This window comes from Oncorhynchus mykiss, chromosome 16, assembly GCF_057628025.1.
Source record: "Oncorhynchus mykiss isolate SJ-2025 chromosome 16, ASM5762802v1, whole genome shotgun sequence".
NCBI classification, from domain to species: Eukaryota; Metazoa; Chordata; class Actinopteri; order Salmoniformes; family Salmonidae; genus Oncorhynchus; species Oncorhynchus mykiss.
Window position 1 is genome coordinate 30,980,634 of NC_143037.1, and position 20,223 is coordinate 31,000,856.

The 20,223-nt window shown below is 43.5% G+C and overlaps 1 protein-coding gene and 1 long non-coding RNA gene across 2 annotated transcripts in view; both read right to left on the minus strand.

The window, feature by feature from the left end:
- Positions 1 to 20,223, minus strand: part of LOC110492868 (cadherin-23) — a 582,104-nt gene that overhangs the window by 198,925 nt on the left and 362,956 nt on the right. Inside the window, exons 19-21 of the mRNA XM_036946709.2 lie at positions 19,304 to 19,420; positions 16,348 to 16,460; positions 16,030 to 16,137 (exon numbers count right to left, since the gene is read on the minus strand). Coding sequence (XP_036802604.1) covers positions 16,030 to 16,137; positions 16,348 to 16,460; positions 19,304 to 19,420 — 338 coding nt within the window. The remainder of the gene's footprint in view (positions 1 to 16,029; positions 16,138 to 16,347; positions 16,461 to 19,303; positions 19,421 to 20,223) is intronic.
- LOC149976642 (uncharacterized) lies at positions 885 to 4,152 on the minus strand. The gene is made up of 3 exons (XR_016487044.1): positions 3,422 to 4,152; positions 2,997 to 3,058; positions 885 to 1,168 (listed from the first exon to the last, which is right to left on the minus strand). It is a non-coding gene; the product is annotated as an uncharacterized LOC149976642 (long non-coding RNA).

Genomic DNA, 20,223 nt, shown 5'->3' on the forward strand with positions numbered 1-20,223 from the left:
CAGCAGGCAACATTTTCACGAAAATAAAAAAAGCAAACAAATTAAATCTTTACCTTTGAAGAACTTTGGATGCTTTCACTCAGGAGACTCCCAGTTACAGTGCCTTGCGAAAGTATTCGGCCACCTTGAACTTTGCGACCTTTTGCCACATTTCAGGCTTCAAACATAAAGATATAAAACTGTATTTTTTTGTGAAGAATCAACAACAAGTGGGACACAATCATCAAGTGGAACGACATTTATTGGATATTTCAAACTTTTTTAACAAATCAAAAACTGAAAAATTGGGCGTGCAAAATTATTCAGCCCCCTTAAGTTAATACTTTGTAGCGTACTTTGTAGTGTACTTTGTAGCGCCACCTTTTGCTGCGATTACAGCTGTAAGTCGCTTGGGGTATGTCTCTATCAGTTTTGCACATCGAGAGACTGAAATTTTTTCCCATTCCTCCTTGCAAAACAGCTCGAGCTCAGTGAGGTTGGATGGAGAGCATTTGTGAACAGCAGTTTTCAGTTCTTTCCACAGATTCTCGATTGGATTCAGGTCTGGACTTTGACTCGGCCATTCTAACACCTGGATATGTTTAGTTTTGAACCATTCCATTGTAGATTTTGCTTTATGTTTTGGATCATTGTCTTGTTGGAAGACAAATCTCCATCCCAGTCTCAGGTCTTTTGCAGACTCCATCAGGTTTTCTTCCAGAATGGTCCTGTATTTGGCTCCATCCATCTTCCCATCAATTTTAACCATCTTCCCTGTCCCTGCTGAAGAAAAGCAGGCCCAAACCATGATGCTGCCACCACCATGTTTGACAGTGGGTATGGTGTGTTCAGGGTGATGAGCTGTGTTTCCTTTTACGCCAAACATAACGTTTTGCATTGTTGCCAAAAAGTTCAATTTTGGTTTCATCTGACCAGAGCACCTTCTTCCACATGTTTGGTGTGTCTCCCAGGTGGCTTGTGGCAAACTTTAAACGACACTTTTTATGGATATCTTTAAGAAATGGCTTTCATCTTGCCACTCTTCCATAAAGGCCAGATTTGTGCAATATACGACTGATTGTTGTCCTATGGACAGAGTCTCCCACCTCAGCTGTAGATCTCTGCAGTTCATCCAGAGTGATCATGGGCCTCTTTGCTGCATCTCTGATCAGTCTTCTCCTTGTATGAGCTGAAAGTTTAGAGGGACGGCCAGGTCTTGGTAGATTTGCAGTGGTCTGATACTCCTTCCATTTCAATATTATCGCTTGCACAGTGCTACTTTGGATGTTTAAAGCTTAGGAAATATTTTTGTATCCAAATCCGGCTTTAAACTTCTTCACAACAGTATCTCGGACCTGCCTGGTGTGTTCCTTGTTCTTCATGATGCTCTCTGCGCTTTTAACGGACCTCTGAGACTATCACAGTGCAGGTGCATTTATACAGAGACTTGATTACACACAGGTGGATTGTATTTATCATCATTAGTCATTTAGGTCAACATTGGATCATTCAGAGATCCTCACTGAACTTCTGGAGAGAGTTTGCTGCACTGAAAGTAAATATAGTTTTATATCTTTATGTTTGAAGCCTGAAATGTGTCAAAAGGTCGCAAAGTTCAAGGGGGCCGAATACTTTCGCAAGGCACTGTAGATAGCAAATGTTCCTTTTTTCCAAAAATATTATTTTTGTAGGCGAAAAAGCTCCCGTTTCTTCACCATGCTTGGCTGAGAAATCGACCGAAAAATGCTACAACTATAACGCCAAACTTTCTTCAAAATTAGCTATATAATATTGACAGAAACACGGCAAACGTTGTTTAGGATCCATCCTCAAGGTGTTTTTAACAAATATATTCGATAATATATCCGTCGAGCCAGTTGGTTTCTCATAAGAAACGATTGGAAAAATGGCTACCTCAGTATTTAATGCAAGGTTTTCTGCGGGAGACACCATGTGACCACATGCTATATATGGTCCCTTACAGCCATTCTTCAAGGGAAATGCCTAAAAATACGTCACAATGCTGTAGACACCTTGGGGAAAACGTGGAAAACGTAAGCTCATTCGTAGCTCATTCACAGCCATATAAGGAGTCATTGGCATGAGGCGGATTCAAAAAATGCGGCACTTCCTGGTTGGATTTTCATCTGGGTTTCGCCTGTAACATCAATTATGTGGCACTCACAGACAATATCTTTGCAGTTTTGGAAACGTCAGAGTGTCTTCTTTCCAATGCTGTCAATTATATGCATAGTCGAGCATCTTTTCGTGACAAATATCTTGTTTAAAACATAACTTTTTTCATTCAACAGTGTTGCTAACAAAAGGCTAAGCTTGTGTTTCAATATATTTATTTCATTTCATTTGCGATTTTCATGAATAGAAAAAGTTGCGTTATGCTAATGCATTATAGTTGAAGTATTTTTCTGTCGATTTCTCAGCCAAGCAGGATGAACAAACATTACGTTTTTCGCCTACAAAAATATTATTTTGGGAAAAAAGGAACATTTGCTATCTAACTTGGAGTCTCCTGAGTGAAAGCATCTGAAGTTCTTCAAAGGTAAATGATTTAATTTGGTTGCTTTTCTTATTTTTGTGAAAATGTTGCCTGCTGCCAGCACAGCCTAGCATAGCACTATGCCATGCTAAACTTACACAAATGCTTGTCTAGCGTTGGCTGTAACGCATATTTTGAAAATCTGAGATGACAGTGTTGTTAACCTTTCTGATCTCCCCATCCCGGATCCGGGTTCGTGAATACAGACTCAAGTTCATTACCATAACGCAACGTTAACTATTCATGAAAATCGCAAATGAAATGAAATAAATATGCTAGCTCTCAAGCTTAGCCTTTTGTTAACAACACTGTCATCTCAGATTTTCAAAATATGCTTCTCAACCATTGCAAAACAAGCATTTGTGTAACAGTATTGATGGCTAACGTAGCATTTAGCATTAGCATTCAGCTGGCAACATTTACACAAAAAAACAGAAAAGCATTCAAAAAAATAATTTACCTTTGAAGAACTTCAGATGTTTTCAATGAGGAGACTCTCAGATAGCAAATGTTCAGTTTTTCCTGAAAGATTATTTGTTTAGGACAAATCGCTCCGTTTTCTGCGTCACGTTTAGCTATGAAAAAACCCCTGTATCCAGGATTGTGTAAATCTATCAGCAAGCTCATTAGCATAACACAACGTTAACTATTTATGAAAATCGCAAATGAAATGAAATAAATATGCCATCTCTCAAGCTTAGCCTTTTGTAAACAACACTGTCATCTCAGATTTTCAAAATATGCTTCTCAACCATAGGAAAACAATAATTTGTGTAAAAGTAGCTAGCTAGAGTTAGCATTTCGCGTTAGCATTTAGCGTTAGCATCCAGCATCCAGCACGCAACATTAACAAAAACATAAAAGCCTTCAAATAAAATCATTTACCTTTGAAGAACTTCTGATGTTTTCAATGAGGATACTCTCAGTTAGATAGCAGATGCTCAGTTTTTCCAAAAAGATTCCTTGTGTATTAGAAATACCTCCGTTTTATACATCACATTTGGCTACCAAAAAAAATCCATAAATTCAGTCCTCAAAACGCAAACTTTTTTCCAAATTAACTCCATAATATCGACTGAAAACATGGCAAACGTTGTTTAGAATCAATCCTCAAGGTGTTTTTCACATATCTCTTCATTGATACATCGTTCTTGGAAAAATGCTTTCTCTCCTGAATCCCAGGAGAAAATGCCCGCACCTGAAGATTACGCACAAATTTAGACAAAGGACACCGGGCGGACCTCTGGAAAATGTAGTCTCTTATGGCCAATCTTCCAATGATATGCCTACAAATACGTCACAATGCTGCTAAGACCTTGGGCGAACGACAGAAAGTGTAGGCTCATTCGTTGCGCAATCACAGCCATATAAGGAGAGAATGGAAAACAGAGCTTCAGAAATTCTGCTAATTCCTGGGTGATGCATCATCTTGGTTTCGCCTGTAGAATGAGTTCTGGGGCACTTACAGACAAAATCTTTGCAGATTCTGAAACTTCAGAGTGTTTTCTTTCCAAAACTGTCAAGAATATGCATAGTCGAGCATCTTTTCGTGACAAAATATCGCGCTTAAAACGGGAACGTTTTTTATCCAAAAATGAAATAGCGCCCCTAGAGCTCTAAGAGGTTAATTAACAAAAGGCTAAGCTTGTGTTTGAATATATTTATTTCATTTCATTTGCGATTTTCATGAATAGGAAACGTTGCGTTATGGTAATGCACTTGAGGCTATGATTACGCTCCCGGATACGGGATTGCTCATCGCTAGAGGTTAAAACGGGAACGTTTTTCATCCAAAAATTAAAATAGCTCCCCCTAAATCCAACTGGTTAAAAAACAACTATATTTTGGAGATGTTTTCAAATAACCAAAAGTGAGGGAAAAAAGGCCATTCTTGAACATGGGGTGAGATATTCTTACCAATTCGCAAATAAAGTCAGTTTGTTAATTTATTTCTGTTTTTAGAGGGAGAGAAACCAATAGCCTGCCGTCGCCTGATGGGTCGCAGCCGGCACGGGTTTTGAACCAGCATCTGTAGTAATGCAGTTTGCACTCTGATGCACTGGACCACTACTCCACTTGGGAGGCCCCATCTACAATGTTTTTAATGCTGATCAATTTCCTTGCACAAAGTATCTATTGTCCTGCTAATAGCCCATAATGGCTCTGTTCAACGTGACCGGCCGGGAGTAGGCTACAGTACCAGATACAGTAAGAGCAAAATAATCCTAACATTTCCACACCGTAATTGTAGTCTAACCAAAACACAAATGGGGATTCAGTGAAAATAAAAATCTCATTGATTTATCAAGCTCTGTCTTGACCTCTGAATGCTGTGTTTTCTCCCTTCCACTTGCCTCTTGTATTGTATTTTCCAGTAAGCATAATCAGTGTTCTAACTCCCCCTTGCACTGGTCTGGAGCAGTGAATCAGTGACAGAGCACTGTACTAAACCACAAAATAATAATATGTCCCGCAGCATAAATCTCAAAACTTTTAGTTGAGCAACCACTGTAGTAGTCTTTCTTGGATGCTCTCCCTCTCTTCACTCCCTCCATGTGTATCTGTCTTTAATTTGAGCACTTTATCCATCATCGTGGAACGACAGAGGAATGGAGCGATAAAGAGGCGAGGAAAGAACGAGTGGTGGTGTTGGAAATGAGAATTTTGTTTGTCTTTCTCCTTCTCTTCACTTCCTCCCTATGTACATACAGTCGTGGCCAAACGTTTTCACAAAGTCTGCTGCTTCAGTGTCTTTAGATATTTTTGTCAGATGTTACTATGGAATACTGAAGTATAATTACAAGCATTTCATAAGTGTCTAAGGCTTTTATTGACAATTACATGAAGTTGATGCAAAGAGTGAATATTTGCAGTGTTGATCCTTCTTTTTCAAGACCTGTGCAATCTGCCCTGACATGCTGTCAATTAACTTCTGGGCCACATCGTAGGCTGAATGGCTGCTCTAGAGGATCCTGGCTGAATGGCGGCTCTGGCGGATTCGGGCAGCTCTGGACAGGCGGGAGACTCTGGCAGCTCTGGACAGGCGGGAGACTCTGGCAGCTCTGGACAGGCGGGAGACTCTGGCAGCTCTGGACAGGCGGGAGACTCTGGCAGCTCTGGACAGGCGGGAAACTGCCGGCACTGGGCCAAGGACACGCACCTCAGGGCGAGTGCTGGGAGGAAGAACTGGGAGTACTGGGCTCTGGACACGCACAGGAAGCCTGGTGCGGGGGGCTGCCACCGGAGGGCTGGTGCATGTAGGTGGCAAATTTTTGGGTCTGACTCTCGGGCTTCCATCCGCTCCGCCGTGCTGCCTCCTCATACCAGCGCCTCTCCGCCTTCGCTGCCTCCAGCTCTTCTTTGGGGCGGCGATATTCTCCTGGCTGTGCCCAGGGTCCTTTCCCGTCTAGGATCTCCTCCCAAGTCCAATAGTCCTGATTGCACTGCTCCTCCTGCCGCTGCCTGTCACAATGCTGCTTGGTCCTGTTTTGGTGGGTGGTTCTGTACCGGTTTTCTTCCGTTGAAGGAGAGGAGGACGAAAATGCAGCGTGGTTAGTGTTCAACATGTTTAATATAGACGATAACCAAGAACACTACAAAATACAAAACAACAAATGTGAAACAGTCCTATCTGGTGCAATGACACAAAGACAGAAGTACCAAATACCAAAGAACATGGCTGCCTAAATATGGTTCCCAATCAGAGACAATGACAGACAGCTGCCTCTAATTGAGAACCAATCTAGGCAACCATAGACATACAAAACTACCTAGAAAGGGGCCAGCCCCATAAACATACAAAACTCCTAGACCAGAAAAAACACATAAATCCCCCATGTCACACCCTGACCTAACCAAAATAATAAAGAAAACAAAGATAACTAAGACCAGGGCGTGACAGTCCAAATAGAACAACTCAAGCTTCCTAGTGAAGGCCTCAAATTCCTCCACCTTGTCCACGACTGTTTCCATGTTCCTTGTAACTGCAGATTGAACCCGTTCAAGTAACAGAATTTGTCCATAAAAAAGCTGTGTGTTCAGCTTGCAGTTAACGATTCAATGTTTCTGCATCGGGCCCCTATATGGGGCGAGAAGGCCACTGAAAGTTCTATGCTTAGAATGTATTATGAACTAATCATATGTGTTAAACATGTTACATTTGTAGTGTAGGCCAATTAATTGTGCTAATATTATATACGTATTATGTTCTGGCCCGCCATCATCCAATTGTTATAATAGGATTTGAAGCAATAGCCCCCGTGTGTGGTCAACTATACAGTTTTGCGCTGATTTGAGATAAGCATGGGGACTGGTCTTTTATCTTATTTTCACTGAATCTCCATTTGGGTATTGGTTAGCCTACAATTAGAGTGGCTAGGACAGGCAAGCCCCATACTATCGTGGAGGACTTAATTCTTCCTGCTGCCATGGATATGGCTGGGACAATGCTGGGGGAGAAGGCCCCCAAGACTATACAGACATTCCTTCATCAAACAACACTGTTTCACATAGCATCAGTGACATGGCTGTAACACATATAATTCACTGGTTTGTATGAGAAGCAGTAATTGTTTCAAAACATGGCTGAGAAACAATTTGAAACATTTACTACTTCACACACAGGCCAGTGAATTATATGCGTTATAGCTGGATGAGTCAACAGACGTGGCGGGCCTGACACGGCTTCTGGTATATGTCCGTTACATTTATGGGGGGGGGGGGGGGTCAAATAAGGAAGACACCCTCTTCTGGAAACCAGGACAACATGAGAGGATATTTTTAAAGTACTGGACAGCTTTGCGACATCAAATGAATTTTGGTGGTCAAGATGTTTTGGTATCTGTACTGATGGTGCAAAAGACATGACAGGGAGATAGAGTGGAGTGGCAAAGCAGTTGCTCACGCAAAACATCAGTCACAGCGTCAACAGTGAAGCGGCGACTCCGTGTTGCTGGCCTTCTAAGCAGAGTTGCAAAGAAAAAGACGTATCTCAGACTGGCCAATAAAAATAAAATATTAAGATGGGCAAAAAACACAGACACTGGATAAGAGGAATTCTGCCTAGAAGGCCAGCATCCCAGAGTCGCCTCTTCACTGTTGACGTTGAGACTGATGTTTTGTGGGTACTATTTAATGAAGCTGTCAGTTGAGGACTTGCGAGGTGTCTGTTTCTCAAACTAGACCCTCTAATGCACTTGTCCTCTTGCTCAGTTGTGCACCAGACCTCCCATTCTTTCTATTCCGGTTAGGGCCAGTTTGCGCTGTTCTGTGAAAGGAGTAGTCCACAGCGTTGTAGGAGATCTTAAGTTTCTTGGTAATTTCTTGCATGGAATATTTCTAAGAACAAAAATAGACTGACGAGTTTCAGAAGAAAGGTTTTTGTTTCTGGACATTTTGAGCCTGTAATCGAACCCACAAATGCAGATGATCCAGATACTCAACTAGTCTAAAGAAGGCCAGTTGTATTGCATCTTTAATCAGCACAACCGTTTTCAGCTATGCTAACATAATTGCAAAAGGGTTTTCTAATGATAAATTAGCCTTTTAAAATTATAAACTTGGATTAGCTAACAAAACGTGCCATTGGAACACAGGAGTGATGGTTGCTGATAATGGGCCTCTGTATGTACTGTAGATATTCTATTAAAAATCTGCCGTTTCAGCTACAATAGTCATTTACAAGCTTAACAATGTCTACACTTGTCACGACTTCTGATGAAGTTGGTCCCTCTCCTTGTTCGGATGGCGTTCGGCGGTCGAAGTCACCGACCTTCTAGCCACTGTTGACCCACTTTTCATTTTCTATTGATTTTGTCTTGTCTTCCATCACACCTGGTTGCAATTCCATCAATTACATGTTGTGTATGACTGTTCCCCCTCATGTCCTTGTCGGTAATTGTTTCTTGTAGTGCTTATGCACGGTATGCTGGTATTTACCAGGTTTTGTTTGACCCATTTATGTATTGTTCTGTTGACGGTGGTTTATGGATATTAAAACGACACCGTTGTCAATCAGTTTTCGCTCTCCTGCGCCTGACTTCTCTGCCGCCAGTACGCACCTCACTACAACACTGTATTTCTGATCAATCTGATGTTAATTTAATGGACAAAAGAATGTGCTTTTCTTTCTAAATCAAGGACATTTCTAAGTTGCCCAAACCTTTTGAACGGTAGTGTATGTGAGAGTGGATTCTCGGCCCTCACTAGCATGAAAACTAAATACAGACACAGACAATATGTGGAAAATTATTTAAGACTGAGACTCTCTCCAATACAACACAACATTGCAGATTTATGTGCATCCTTTCAAGCACACCCTTCTCATTAACCTGTGGTGAGTTATTCAATATGTTTTTATTAACACATAAGGTGTTATATGTAAGATGGCTAAATAAAGAGCAAAATTATTGATTATTATTATGTTGTTATTTGTCCCCTGGTCCTGTAAGAGCGCTTTGTCACTTCCCACGAGCCGAGTTGTGACAAAACCTCACTCATTCTCATGTTTAATACGTGTGTGTGTGGTAGACTTACGATGATGGCAAAAAACAACATTTGAGAGTGCGCTGACCTGGCGCTAGAGTGGGTATGTAGCTGGAGGTTGAATATTTGAAGGGGTACAGGACTTTTTTGGAAACCACTGCTCTAGTACAGCCAACACTACAAAAAGTAAAACGTTTCTCAAAGATGGCCTCTGGTGGTCAAACTAGCACTAAGTAGCATTAATAGCAACAATGGCTGACAATTAAATAACGTCTTATAGAATTCTGCTGCAGCCCTCAAGGTGTGTTGCAGTATGACACAACTTTTACAGAGAGAACCACTGTACTACCACTTGTTCTCTTTCTCTTCCTCTCCATCTCTCCATTTTCTCCAGTTCCACCATAATGGAGGGGGTGAAGAGAGAGGGAAAAGCAGAAAGATAAACATTTCATTGCCAACCACCAGTCTCTTTTTCTCTTCATCTCTCGTTCCACTGTGATTACTTTTCTCTCTTCCCTACCAGCCCAGCAGCAGGGTAATTTGCAATGCATTTGACTGCAGGCTACATTTTAATTAGCAATCGGACTCCCTTAATTACACTGACCGGCACCTTGATAATAATGGACAATCAGGTGTTCAGCAGTGACAACACGTTGCCAAAGACACCAGCAGGACAATGAGGGAGTGTAACGGCGTTCTTCGTTTGTTGAAAGAGAGGACCGAAATGCAGCGTGGTGGTTACTCATGTTCTTTAATGAATGAATGACGATACATGAAATAACTAAATGAATACGAAAACAACAAACGGAACGTGAAACCTAATACAGCCTATCTGGTGAACACTACACAAAGACAGGAACAATCACCCACAAACACACAGTGAAACCCAGGCTACCTAAGTATGATTCTCAATCAGAGACAACTAATGACACCTGCCTCTGATTGAGAACCATACTAGGCCGAAAACATAGAACTGCCCCACAACATAGAAAAACAAACATAGACTGCCCACCCAACTCACGCCCTGACCATACTAAATAAATACAACACAAAGGAAATAGAGGTCAGAACGTGACAGTACCCCCCCCCCAAAGGTGCGGACTCCGGCCGCAAAACCTTGACCTATAGGGGAGGGTCTGGGTGGGCGTCTGTCCGCGGTGGCGGCTCTGGCGCGGGACGCGGACCCCACTTCGCCATTGTCTTAGTCCGCCTTATTGTCCGCCTCCGTGGCTTACTCACCATGCCCACCCCTCTCAATGACCCCACTGGACAGAGGGGCTGCTTCGGACAGAGGGGCAGCTTCTCGGGACAGAGGGACAGCTGCTCGGGACAGAGGGACAGCTGCTCGGGACAGAGGGACAGCTGCTCGGGACAGAGGGGCAGCTGCTCCGGGCGGAGGGGCTCTAGCGGCCCCTGGCTGACTGGCGGCACTGGCGGCCCCTGGCTGACTGGCGGCCCCTGGCTGACTGGCGGCACTGGCGGCCCCTGGTTGACTGGCAGCGCTGGCGCTGGGCTGACTGGCGGCACTGGCGGCCCCTGGTTGACTGGCGGCACTGGCGGCCCCTGGCTGACTGGCGGCACTGGCGGCCCCTGGCTGACTGGCGGCACTGGCGGCCCCTGGCTGACTGGCGGCACTGGCGGCCCCTGGCTGACGGGCGGCACTGGCGGCTCCTGGCAGACGGGCGGCGCTGGGCAGACGGGCGGCACTGGCGGCGCTGGGCAGACGGGCGGCACTGGCGGCGCTGGGCAGACGGGCGGCACTGGCGGCGCTGGGCAGACGGGCGGCACTGGCGGCGCTGGGCAGACGGGCGGCGCTGGCGGCGTTGGGCAGACGGGCGGCGCTGGCGGCGCTGGGCAGACGGGAAGCTCCGGCAACGCTGGGCTGAGTAGCTCTCCTAGCGCCGAACAGACGGGAGACTCCGGCAGCACTGGAGAAGAGGAAGGCTCTGGTAGCGCTGGAGAGGAGAGAGCCCCTGCAAGGGTGGGCCGGAGAGACAGCCTGGTACGGGGAGCTGCCACCGGAGGGCTGGTGCGTGGAGGTGGTGACGGATAGACCGGACCGTGCAGGCGCACTGGAGCTCTTGAGCACCGAGCCTGCCCAACCTTACCTGGTTGAATGCTCACGGTCGCCCTGCCAGTGCGGCGTGGTGGAATAGCCAGCACTGGGCTATGCAGGCGAACCGGAGACACCGAGCGCAAGGCTGGTGCCATGTAAGCCGGCCCAAGGAGACGCACTGGGGACCAGCTGCGTAGAGCCGGCTTCATGGCATTAGGCTCGACGCTCAATCTAGCCCGGCCGACACGCGGAGCTGGAATATACCGCACCGGGCTATGCACCCGCACTGGAGACACCGTGCGCACCACTGCATAACACGGTGCCTGTCCGGTCTCTCTAGCCCCCCGGTAAGCACAGGGAGTCTGCCCAGGTCTCCTACCTGGCGTAGCCATACTCCCTGTTAGCCCCCCCCCCAAGAAATTTTTGGGGCTGCCTCTCGGGCTTCCTTCCGCGCCGCCGTGCCTGCTTCGCCAACTCCATTCTCTGATAACCTGCCGCGCACTGCTCCATCGAATCCCAGGCGGGCTCCGGCACTCTCCCTGGGTCGGCCGCCCACCTGTCGATCTCCTCCCAAGTAGTATACTCCATGCCATTGCTGTCCATAACGTCCTCCTTTCGCTGCTGCCTGTTAACACGCTGCTCGGTCCGAGTGTGGTGGGTGATTCTGTAACGGCGTTCTTCGTTTGTTGAAAGAGAGGACCGAAATGCAGCGTGGTGGTTACTCATGTTCTTTAATGAATGAATGACGATACATGAAATAACTAAATGAATACGAAAACAACAAACGGAACGTGAAACCTAATACAGCCTATCTGGTGAACACTACACAAAGACAGGAACAATCACCCACAAACACACAGTGAAACCCAGGCTACCTAAGTATGATTCTCAATCAGAGACAACTAATGACACCTGCCTCTGATTGAGAACCATACTAGGCCGAAAACATAGAACTGCCCCACAACATAGAAAAACAAACATAGACTGCCCACCCAACTCACGCCCTGACCATACTAAATAAATACAACACAAAGGAAATAGAGGTCAGAACGTGACAGGGAGGGATAATAATGTGCCAATATATCCAACAAACACCGGCTTCTCGATCATTATCACTTTTATACAATGGGTTACCAACATAATAAAATAATGATCAACATATTTTAATTTAAAAAAAAAATACTATTTCATCCTTCCACATGATATAGTCCCAACACAAATCTAGGGTTGCTGGAGACACGACCAAATCCAATCTTTTGTTCTTTTTGTTCTTTATCTTTGGACGCGACCCAGTCGTTCAGTCTTTTTGTCCTGCATCTATAAACGCGACCCAGTCGTTCGGTCTAAATGTTCCATTGCCATACTGACTGGCAACTTTCTTATCCCTTCCTTGCTAGCTAGCCAACTACATCTAATTTACATTCACGTCAAAAAGTGCAGCCAGAATATCAGCAAAATAGCTGCATTTGCACTTGTTTAAGCTGTTTTCTAGTTAGATTTATTTCAATATATCCATAACAATGAGCTTATGATGCGTGACTTTGCCTGGCAGAGAAAATGTGCTCTCTTGTCAAGACAATCCATGACATTCATTTGAGCTGATATTGATAAATCAATCCATACACTCTCTTTGTTATCCATCACAGCTGACATAGCTATAGCGACTTATTGTATGTCACATTTATCTGTACATTCCCCTGGATTGTGCATTGGTTGAAATATCTGTTGGAGTCTGTGCTACTACTTCTGCTGCCTTGCTTCATCCTTTTAGGTGTTGATGGTGCTGCAGTGTTGTCTTTGTTTTCAGCCAGGATGTTGCTCCAGCGTTTTCTGTCTGTCAGTGACGGACGCCAGAAGCTATGGAGCGAACTTTCGCAAACAATGCCCACTCACTGACATATTCTCCCTTGCTTACAAACCAGAATTGGCTAGTTTCTGGACTGTCGTGGTCCTGATGCTGTGATTTGTGTATGTAGCTGTTCCCGCTGCAGTGCAGATCTTGGGTAGAAGTGGGTGGAGATAAAATGTAAGGGCATTCTCCGGGCATTTCAATAGATATTTCTCCAGTGATGCCACCGGGCATAGTGGGTTCCCTGGCTGCTCGAACATACATCCCCTCTTGGACTCCATGTCCCTCTCCCTTGGGTCCAGATTATTCTTTGTGGCCTTGTTATATGCGAGAGTGGCGTATCTGAGAGCAAGAATGCATTGTTATAATGTTGTTTTCCAGTAACCGAATTACGTGTGCAACTTAGAAATAACACAACAAACAATATACCATAGACTGTTCTCATCTGTTTTTACAAGGAATGAGTTGGGCTTTAGTTGTCTGTTCCCCTCTTTTCCTCTTCGACCCAGATGTAACTGGAGGCCGAACCACACTTTCTGGACCAGAACCCTTGGTTGCACAGTGCAAATGCATCAACAGTGAAAAACATCACCAAATGGACATGATGAAATCAACACAACGAGCAATGGAGAGGAACCACTATCACTGCCTGGCCATCCCGAATTCATCAGGCCAGTCAATTTAGCATTTCTGCAGTATTTTTGAGCTTGTCAAATTTGTGATGGAACATGGCAAATGGGCATAACATCCTGATTTGGCACTTTCAAATCTTTCATAATGCATTTGGACATTTCTTATGTCATTTGGCCCCCCAAAAAGTGACTTTTGACTACCTATGAAATCATATTGCAAATGGACAAAACATATGCCTTATGGACAAGCAAAAAACTAATTATGATAATCAAATATTACAAAAGTATGTTCATTTTGCAGTGTTACACTTGGCATTTGCCATATGGCATTGGACACCGTGCATACTCTGTGTATATTGTTGTTTGTTGTTTGTATTGTTGTTTGTTGTATATTGTTGTTACAGTGCAAATATGTTCCCATTCATTTTTGTCAATTTCAGGGGGGAAGTTCCCTTACAGGGCTAAGTGCCACTAACAAAGATAACTACCCACACTGAAAGGAGGGAAAAAGGGCTACCTAAGTATGATTCCCAATCAGAGACAACGATAGACAGCTGTCCCCGATTGAGGACCATACCCGGCCAACACATAGAAACACAAATCATAGAAATAAAGGACATAGAATGCCCACCCAAATCACACCCTGACCAAACCAAAAAGAGACATAAAAAAGGCTCTCTAAGGTCAGGGCGTGATACAAGCCCTATAATGAAACTGGCTCTCATGAGGAACGCCACAGGAAAGGAGGACCCAGAGTTACATCTGCTGCAGAGGATAAGTTCATTAGAGTTAAATACACCTCCGATTGCTGCCCAAATAAATGCTTCATGGAGGTCAAGTAACAGACACATCTCAACATCAACTTTTCAGAGGAGACTGCGTGAATCCGGCCTTTTTGCTGCAAAGAAACCACTACTAAAGGACATCAATAAGAAGAAAACACTTGCTTTGGCCAAGAAACACCATCAATGGACATTAGACCAGTGGAAATCTGTCCTTTGGTCTGATGAGTCCAAATTTGAGATTTTTGGTTCCAACCACTGTGTCTTTGTGAGACAAGGAGTAGGATGATCTCCACATGTGTGGTTCCCACCGTGAAGCATGGAGGTTGAGGTGTGATGGTGTGGGGGTGCTTTGCTGGTGACACTGCCAGTGATTTATTTAGAATTCAACATGGCTACCACAGGATTCTGCAGCGATATGCTGGTTTGCTTCCTCAGTTTTTCAACAGGACAATGACCCAACACACTTCCAGGCTGTGTAAGGGCTATTTGACCAAGAAGAAGAGTGATGCATCAGATGACCTGGCCTCCACAATCACCCAATTGAGATGGTTTGAGATGAGTTGGACAACAGAGTTATGGAAAAGCAGCCAACAGGTGCTCATCATATGTGGGAACTCATTCAAGACTGTTGGAAGAGCATTCCAGGTGAAGCTGGTTGAGAGAATGCCAAGTGTGTGCAAAGCTGTCATCAAGGCAAAGGGTGGCTACTTTGAAGAATCTAAAATCTGAAATATATTTTGATTTGTTTAACACTTTTATGGTTACATAGTTTTGATGGTTTCACTATTATTCTACAATGTAGAAAATATTAAAATAAAGAAAGACCCTTGAATGAGTAGGTGTGTCCAAATGTTTGACTGGTACTGTATGTCCAGGAGTTAATTTGCACTGTTGGACACTTGTTGTATTTTTCCACTTAATGTCAGAACATAGCGGGTTAGGTAAACATATGCTCACTGCAATCAAGTCTTTCCGTTACCCAAATGTACTACATGTAGAAATGTCACTCGCCCCCAAATTCTAAACCTCATGTATTGTATGTCTCACAGTTGAGTTGTCGTCTTTCTGTTCGAGCACAGTAGGTTAGGCTGTATCAAGTATTTATTTGTCTGTCAGCAGACTCTGCACTACCTGTAGAAGTGTCTCTTTATCCCTTATCCATTTAGTATGTTTCCTCTGGTTACACATTGTACAGCACAGTCAATTTATTTCCTCCAAAATACCCTGCAGTCATATCCAATCAAAGGTATAATAATTTAAATTTGTTTAAGGTTCCAATTTACTTTCACTTAACTAGGCAAGTCAGTTACGAACAAATTCTTATTTTCAATGACGGCCTAGGAACTGCCTTGTTCAGGGGCAGAACAACATATTTTTACTTTGTCAGCTCAGGGATTCGATCTTGCAACTTTGCGGTTACTAGTCCAATGCTCTAACCACTAGGCTACCTGCCAAACCACAGATGAAAGAGAACAGGAATAAATCCTATCCACAAAAAAAGTGTAAAGTGGTTGAAAAATCTTACTTTCAATTGAATTGCTATTGACAAGGCAGCGGTCTGTCTGTCTCATGGAATCTGCTCACCACAAAAAAAACTTGCTAATTTCTTCATATCTACTGTACAAGCCATAGTTCATTTCTGGGGGTCAGGGCATCAAATGTCAAAGATCAAGGCAAGCTGAACTCACAGAGATGACGTCAGTGTCGATGGGGCTCATCTCCACCACGTTGGCGTGGTAGGGCTCGTCTCGCCACATGGGGGAATTGTCATTTATGTCCAGGATGGTGATGTTCACCTGGAGGGAGGAGTAGAAAGGGTTAATGACTGTTCTGAGTTCAGTTAAAGTCTTCGAGATAGAGAAGAGGGGGAGAGAGAGAGAAATGGAGAGAGACAGAAAGGGAGAGAAAGAGAGAGAGAGAAAAAGAGAGAGAAAGAGAGAGAGAAGCATCTAAAGGATCTGAGAGCAATAAGAAGCATGAAGATGTGTGAGAATGGAGGTGGTTACCGTGGCAATGCCAGTCTTTTGCAGTGGCCCCACCCCTCCATCCACAGCTCTGACAATCAGGATGTACTCTGACTTCAGCTCTCTGTCCAGTAAGGCTGTAGTGGTTATCTCTCCTGAAATGCACAGGTAATGCATAGGTCAAACACACATCAGACACACCACAGCATGTACAGAAACACACAGACGCGCATGACTAGTCACATACAAACATGCACACTCGCTCTCTAGTGTAACGGGGTTAAGTGTTCTGCTAACAGCTTTGCTTCCTCAAACGGACCAACGGTTTGAGCCACCCAAAGGTACTGATTGGATGGCTCCATCCGCAACATTTCAAGCTAGCTGTGGAGTGAGCTTACGGCACGTTCTTAATTGCTTTGCACCACAGTGACTCAGTTCCTCATTTTACGATCGGATCCCCTGCCACTTTTGGTTGCGCCCGGTTCCCAGAGGCAGCCAGCCAATGCATTGCTTTGGTCTGAAGTAACAGTTCTGCAGCACACACTACGCTCTCTCTCTCTTTCTCTTTGTAGTGTTCGCTGAGGAGATGTAGCTACAGGGCTCGAAATTAATCGCCTGTCTGAGATGATTCAAAACAGACTCTGGATCCAAAATTCATAGAACCACTACATTATTTTTTTTTAAAGCAATGAGGCTGATGTAACAGATCAGACCCTTTAGCTTAAATTGTTGATTAACTTCTTCATATTATAAGCACAGAAATGCACACACGGCAGTAGGATATGCACGGATATTCCATAATGCAATTAGCGGGAACACACTGTTCTAAAAAGCGCACTGCACATGTGAGCGATTTTATGTGACAGAAATTAAAACATCTGTTACAAATGTAGAAAGAGGGGATATCTAAAAGACGCAAACATTAGCATGGGTTGCTAATATGACTAGGATTGCATCTTTAGCTGCTGGACAATGAAATTATGTTGATTTGAAAACCAATACAATATGAAAGAAATGCTGGTTTCAATTGCGTAAGGAAGTGTTTATAAAATAAATCCCCTTAACATTTCTATGACCTGATTTTGGCAAGGCTACTTTGAAACAAGGTAAGACATGCCTCATAAAATGAGGATGGAAGTGCAGGACATACAATTTTTGTGGGGAGTGCAGAGGATTTTAAGTAAATGAATGAATGGCTACATAGCTAGCTAGCTCACTACACTCTACAATTCATAATAGACTGGCACTATGCAGTCAGATAGCTAGCTATACCTATTGCCAGAAAGTAAATAAATAGTTCAGCTAATAAAAACAGAATTGAATTAATGTTAATAAGCTAACCCCATCATTATTATGGCCAGACATCTTTGTCATATGATAATGGTATTTGGTCATATTGCAGGATTCAAAGATAGGCAATAGAAAGAGTGATAGAGAGAGCACCACCCATGTTGAGGCAGGCAGAGGACTAACATGTAATAAGGCACTATCTGTTCAACTCCTCATCTTTGCTGACTGTAGCCCAAGTGCTATAACAAAACAGTTGTTGCCTGCCTTCTGATTTAATTTGGTTGTCATGGCAGGGGTCAGAGACAGTCAGTAGAGAGAGGGAGAGCACAACCATGTTGAGGCACAGGGAGAGGACGAACAGATCATCATGTGACAATTTGGAATTGTAGTTATAAGGCTGTCTGGTAAAGCACTTTGCACAGCAATTTATATCGCACACAGATTGGAACTATCGGTTCAACTTCTCATCTTTGCTGAGTGTAGCCTATTTGCTATAGCAAATGTTGTTGCCTGAATTTGGATTTAATTTGGTTGTCATGGAGGTAGAAGACATGGCTGTGCTTAACAATGGCGCAAAGCAGATTGAATTATGATATATCATATCATATCCACCAGGTGAAGCTGGATACCAAAGATAGGAAAACAATATGCCCAAAATGTATTTGGTGCATTTAAGTGAATTGAGACTGTAGATCTGACCCCTTTCTGTTCCACTATCTTTGTATAAGGTTGATGGTGAATGACACATTTTTTTGCTACGTATTTTTTGTATGATGCCATACTGATTGGTTTATTTTAAAGTATATTGCTTGATCCATATTGAAGAGTTATATTTTGACTGTCACTCATTATTTTATTAATTAATACTGCAATTAAATTGTGTAACCAAGTAAGACATTTCTGGAGTCAGATTGCCTTGACTCCTTTTAAGTTAATTTGGTATAAGAAATTAGTTATTCAAGACCATACAAGTTACTAGCCAAGCGTGGTGAAGGGTACACCAATAGAATAATGGGTTTTGGCATATACTGGTTGATTGTTTATCAACAAAACTGAGATGTACGCAACTATGGGGCAAAACAGACGGGGTTGGCTTAGATGTTTGACCACTGTAAGCCATATTTCGTCTCCAAGGTTTATTGCAGACATTAATATATTTGCACAATGAGCACTTGTTGTCTCTCAAATACATTGTTACAGTTGTTGGTTAGCTAGCTTAGCCATATTAGCATTGACATAAAAAAAACACCTCAAAACAAGACATGGTATCAATAACAAGATGAAACAAGCTGAAACGAGCCACGTACAATTCCCCACATGGCAGTTTCTTGTCATTCTTGCTATCAATCTGGCCATCCAGAATCACAACAACACACAGACTACTGCCCCATGGAAACGCTCACAATGTTTTTGTGACGTTGTCAGCCAACCCATCTATTTAAATGTAATTAAAGATGGAGTGTGGTGGTGACTTTCTGAACAGTTAACATTAAGAACACGGTTTTAAGTAATATAGAAAAAATATGGGGTTTCAGTTGTGATTGGGGTATACTGACCAATTTATCAGGACATTTTTTGATACATTTTCCCCTCAGAATTCACCAGAAATAACAATTTCACAGCTGTTACCAAAACATCTGAGAGGGGTGTTGACACCGGAACCCATTGACCCTTACCACCACAATATCCAACACAAAGTTACACTCACCTGAGCGTGTGTTGAGGCGGAACTGGGAGGAGCCCTGTAGGGAGTAGATGAGTGAGGCCTGTCCAAACTCCCGGGAGGCGTCCAGATCAGTGGCATTCACAAACACAACCGTCGCCCCTGAGGAAGAGAGAGAGTGAAGGAGTGAGTGAGAAAGAGGGGAAGAAAGAGGAAGGGATATCAAGAGTCAGGTGTAAAAATGTATATGAGGAGTTAAAGAGAGGGGGAGCAAGAGGGGGGGATCAGTGAGAGAGGCATCTTTCAACCTCCACTCTCTCACACTCAGCTGGCACTGAGTCGGTTTATGGATTAGTGGATTATCAGCAGCTTGTTTGGTATTATGATCCATGCATGGAAGAGCCCTGATAAATATCCAGGGAAGGTGATGAGAGGCTAGGTCCAGAGCCCCATGGTTAGCTAGTTAAGTTAGCTCCACGGTCCACCCCCACAGTCCACTTTGCTTTCAAATTGGCACTTCAATGTGTGTGTGTGTGTGTGTGTGTGTGTGTGTGTGTGTGTGTGTGTGTGTGTGTGTCTGACACATTTGCCAAGCTCTGCAGCAGCTCTGGCGGACGAGGGAATAGTCCCTTATCTCAATTCATCCAGTGATTGGAAACAAAACTATTGTATACTCTGAATACATGCATGAGAATGAAGAGTGATAGTAATTTAACTGCACTGGCCTGCTAAGCACTTAAAAATAATATATAAAACTACATAAGAAAATATGAGACAAGAGGGGATACAAGTTGTGACATAAAAAACGACCCAAAGCAAAGAAAGGAATATCATTGAAACTCAAGGTAAAGGATAAGAAGTGATAGGGTGAGGTTTGGCCATTAAACTAGTCTATTGTACAAGGCCATTGTAATGATCTACAGTATGTCAAAGCTGTGTGAAATGAACGGAAGGAATGAATGGAC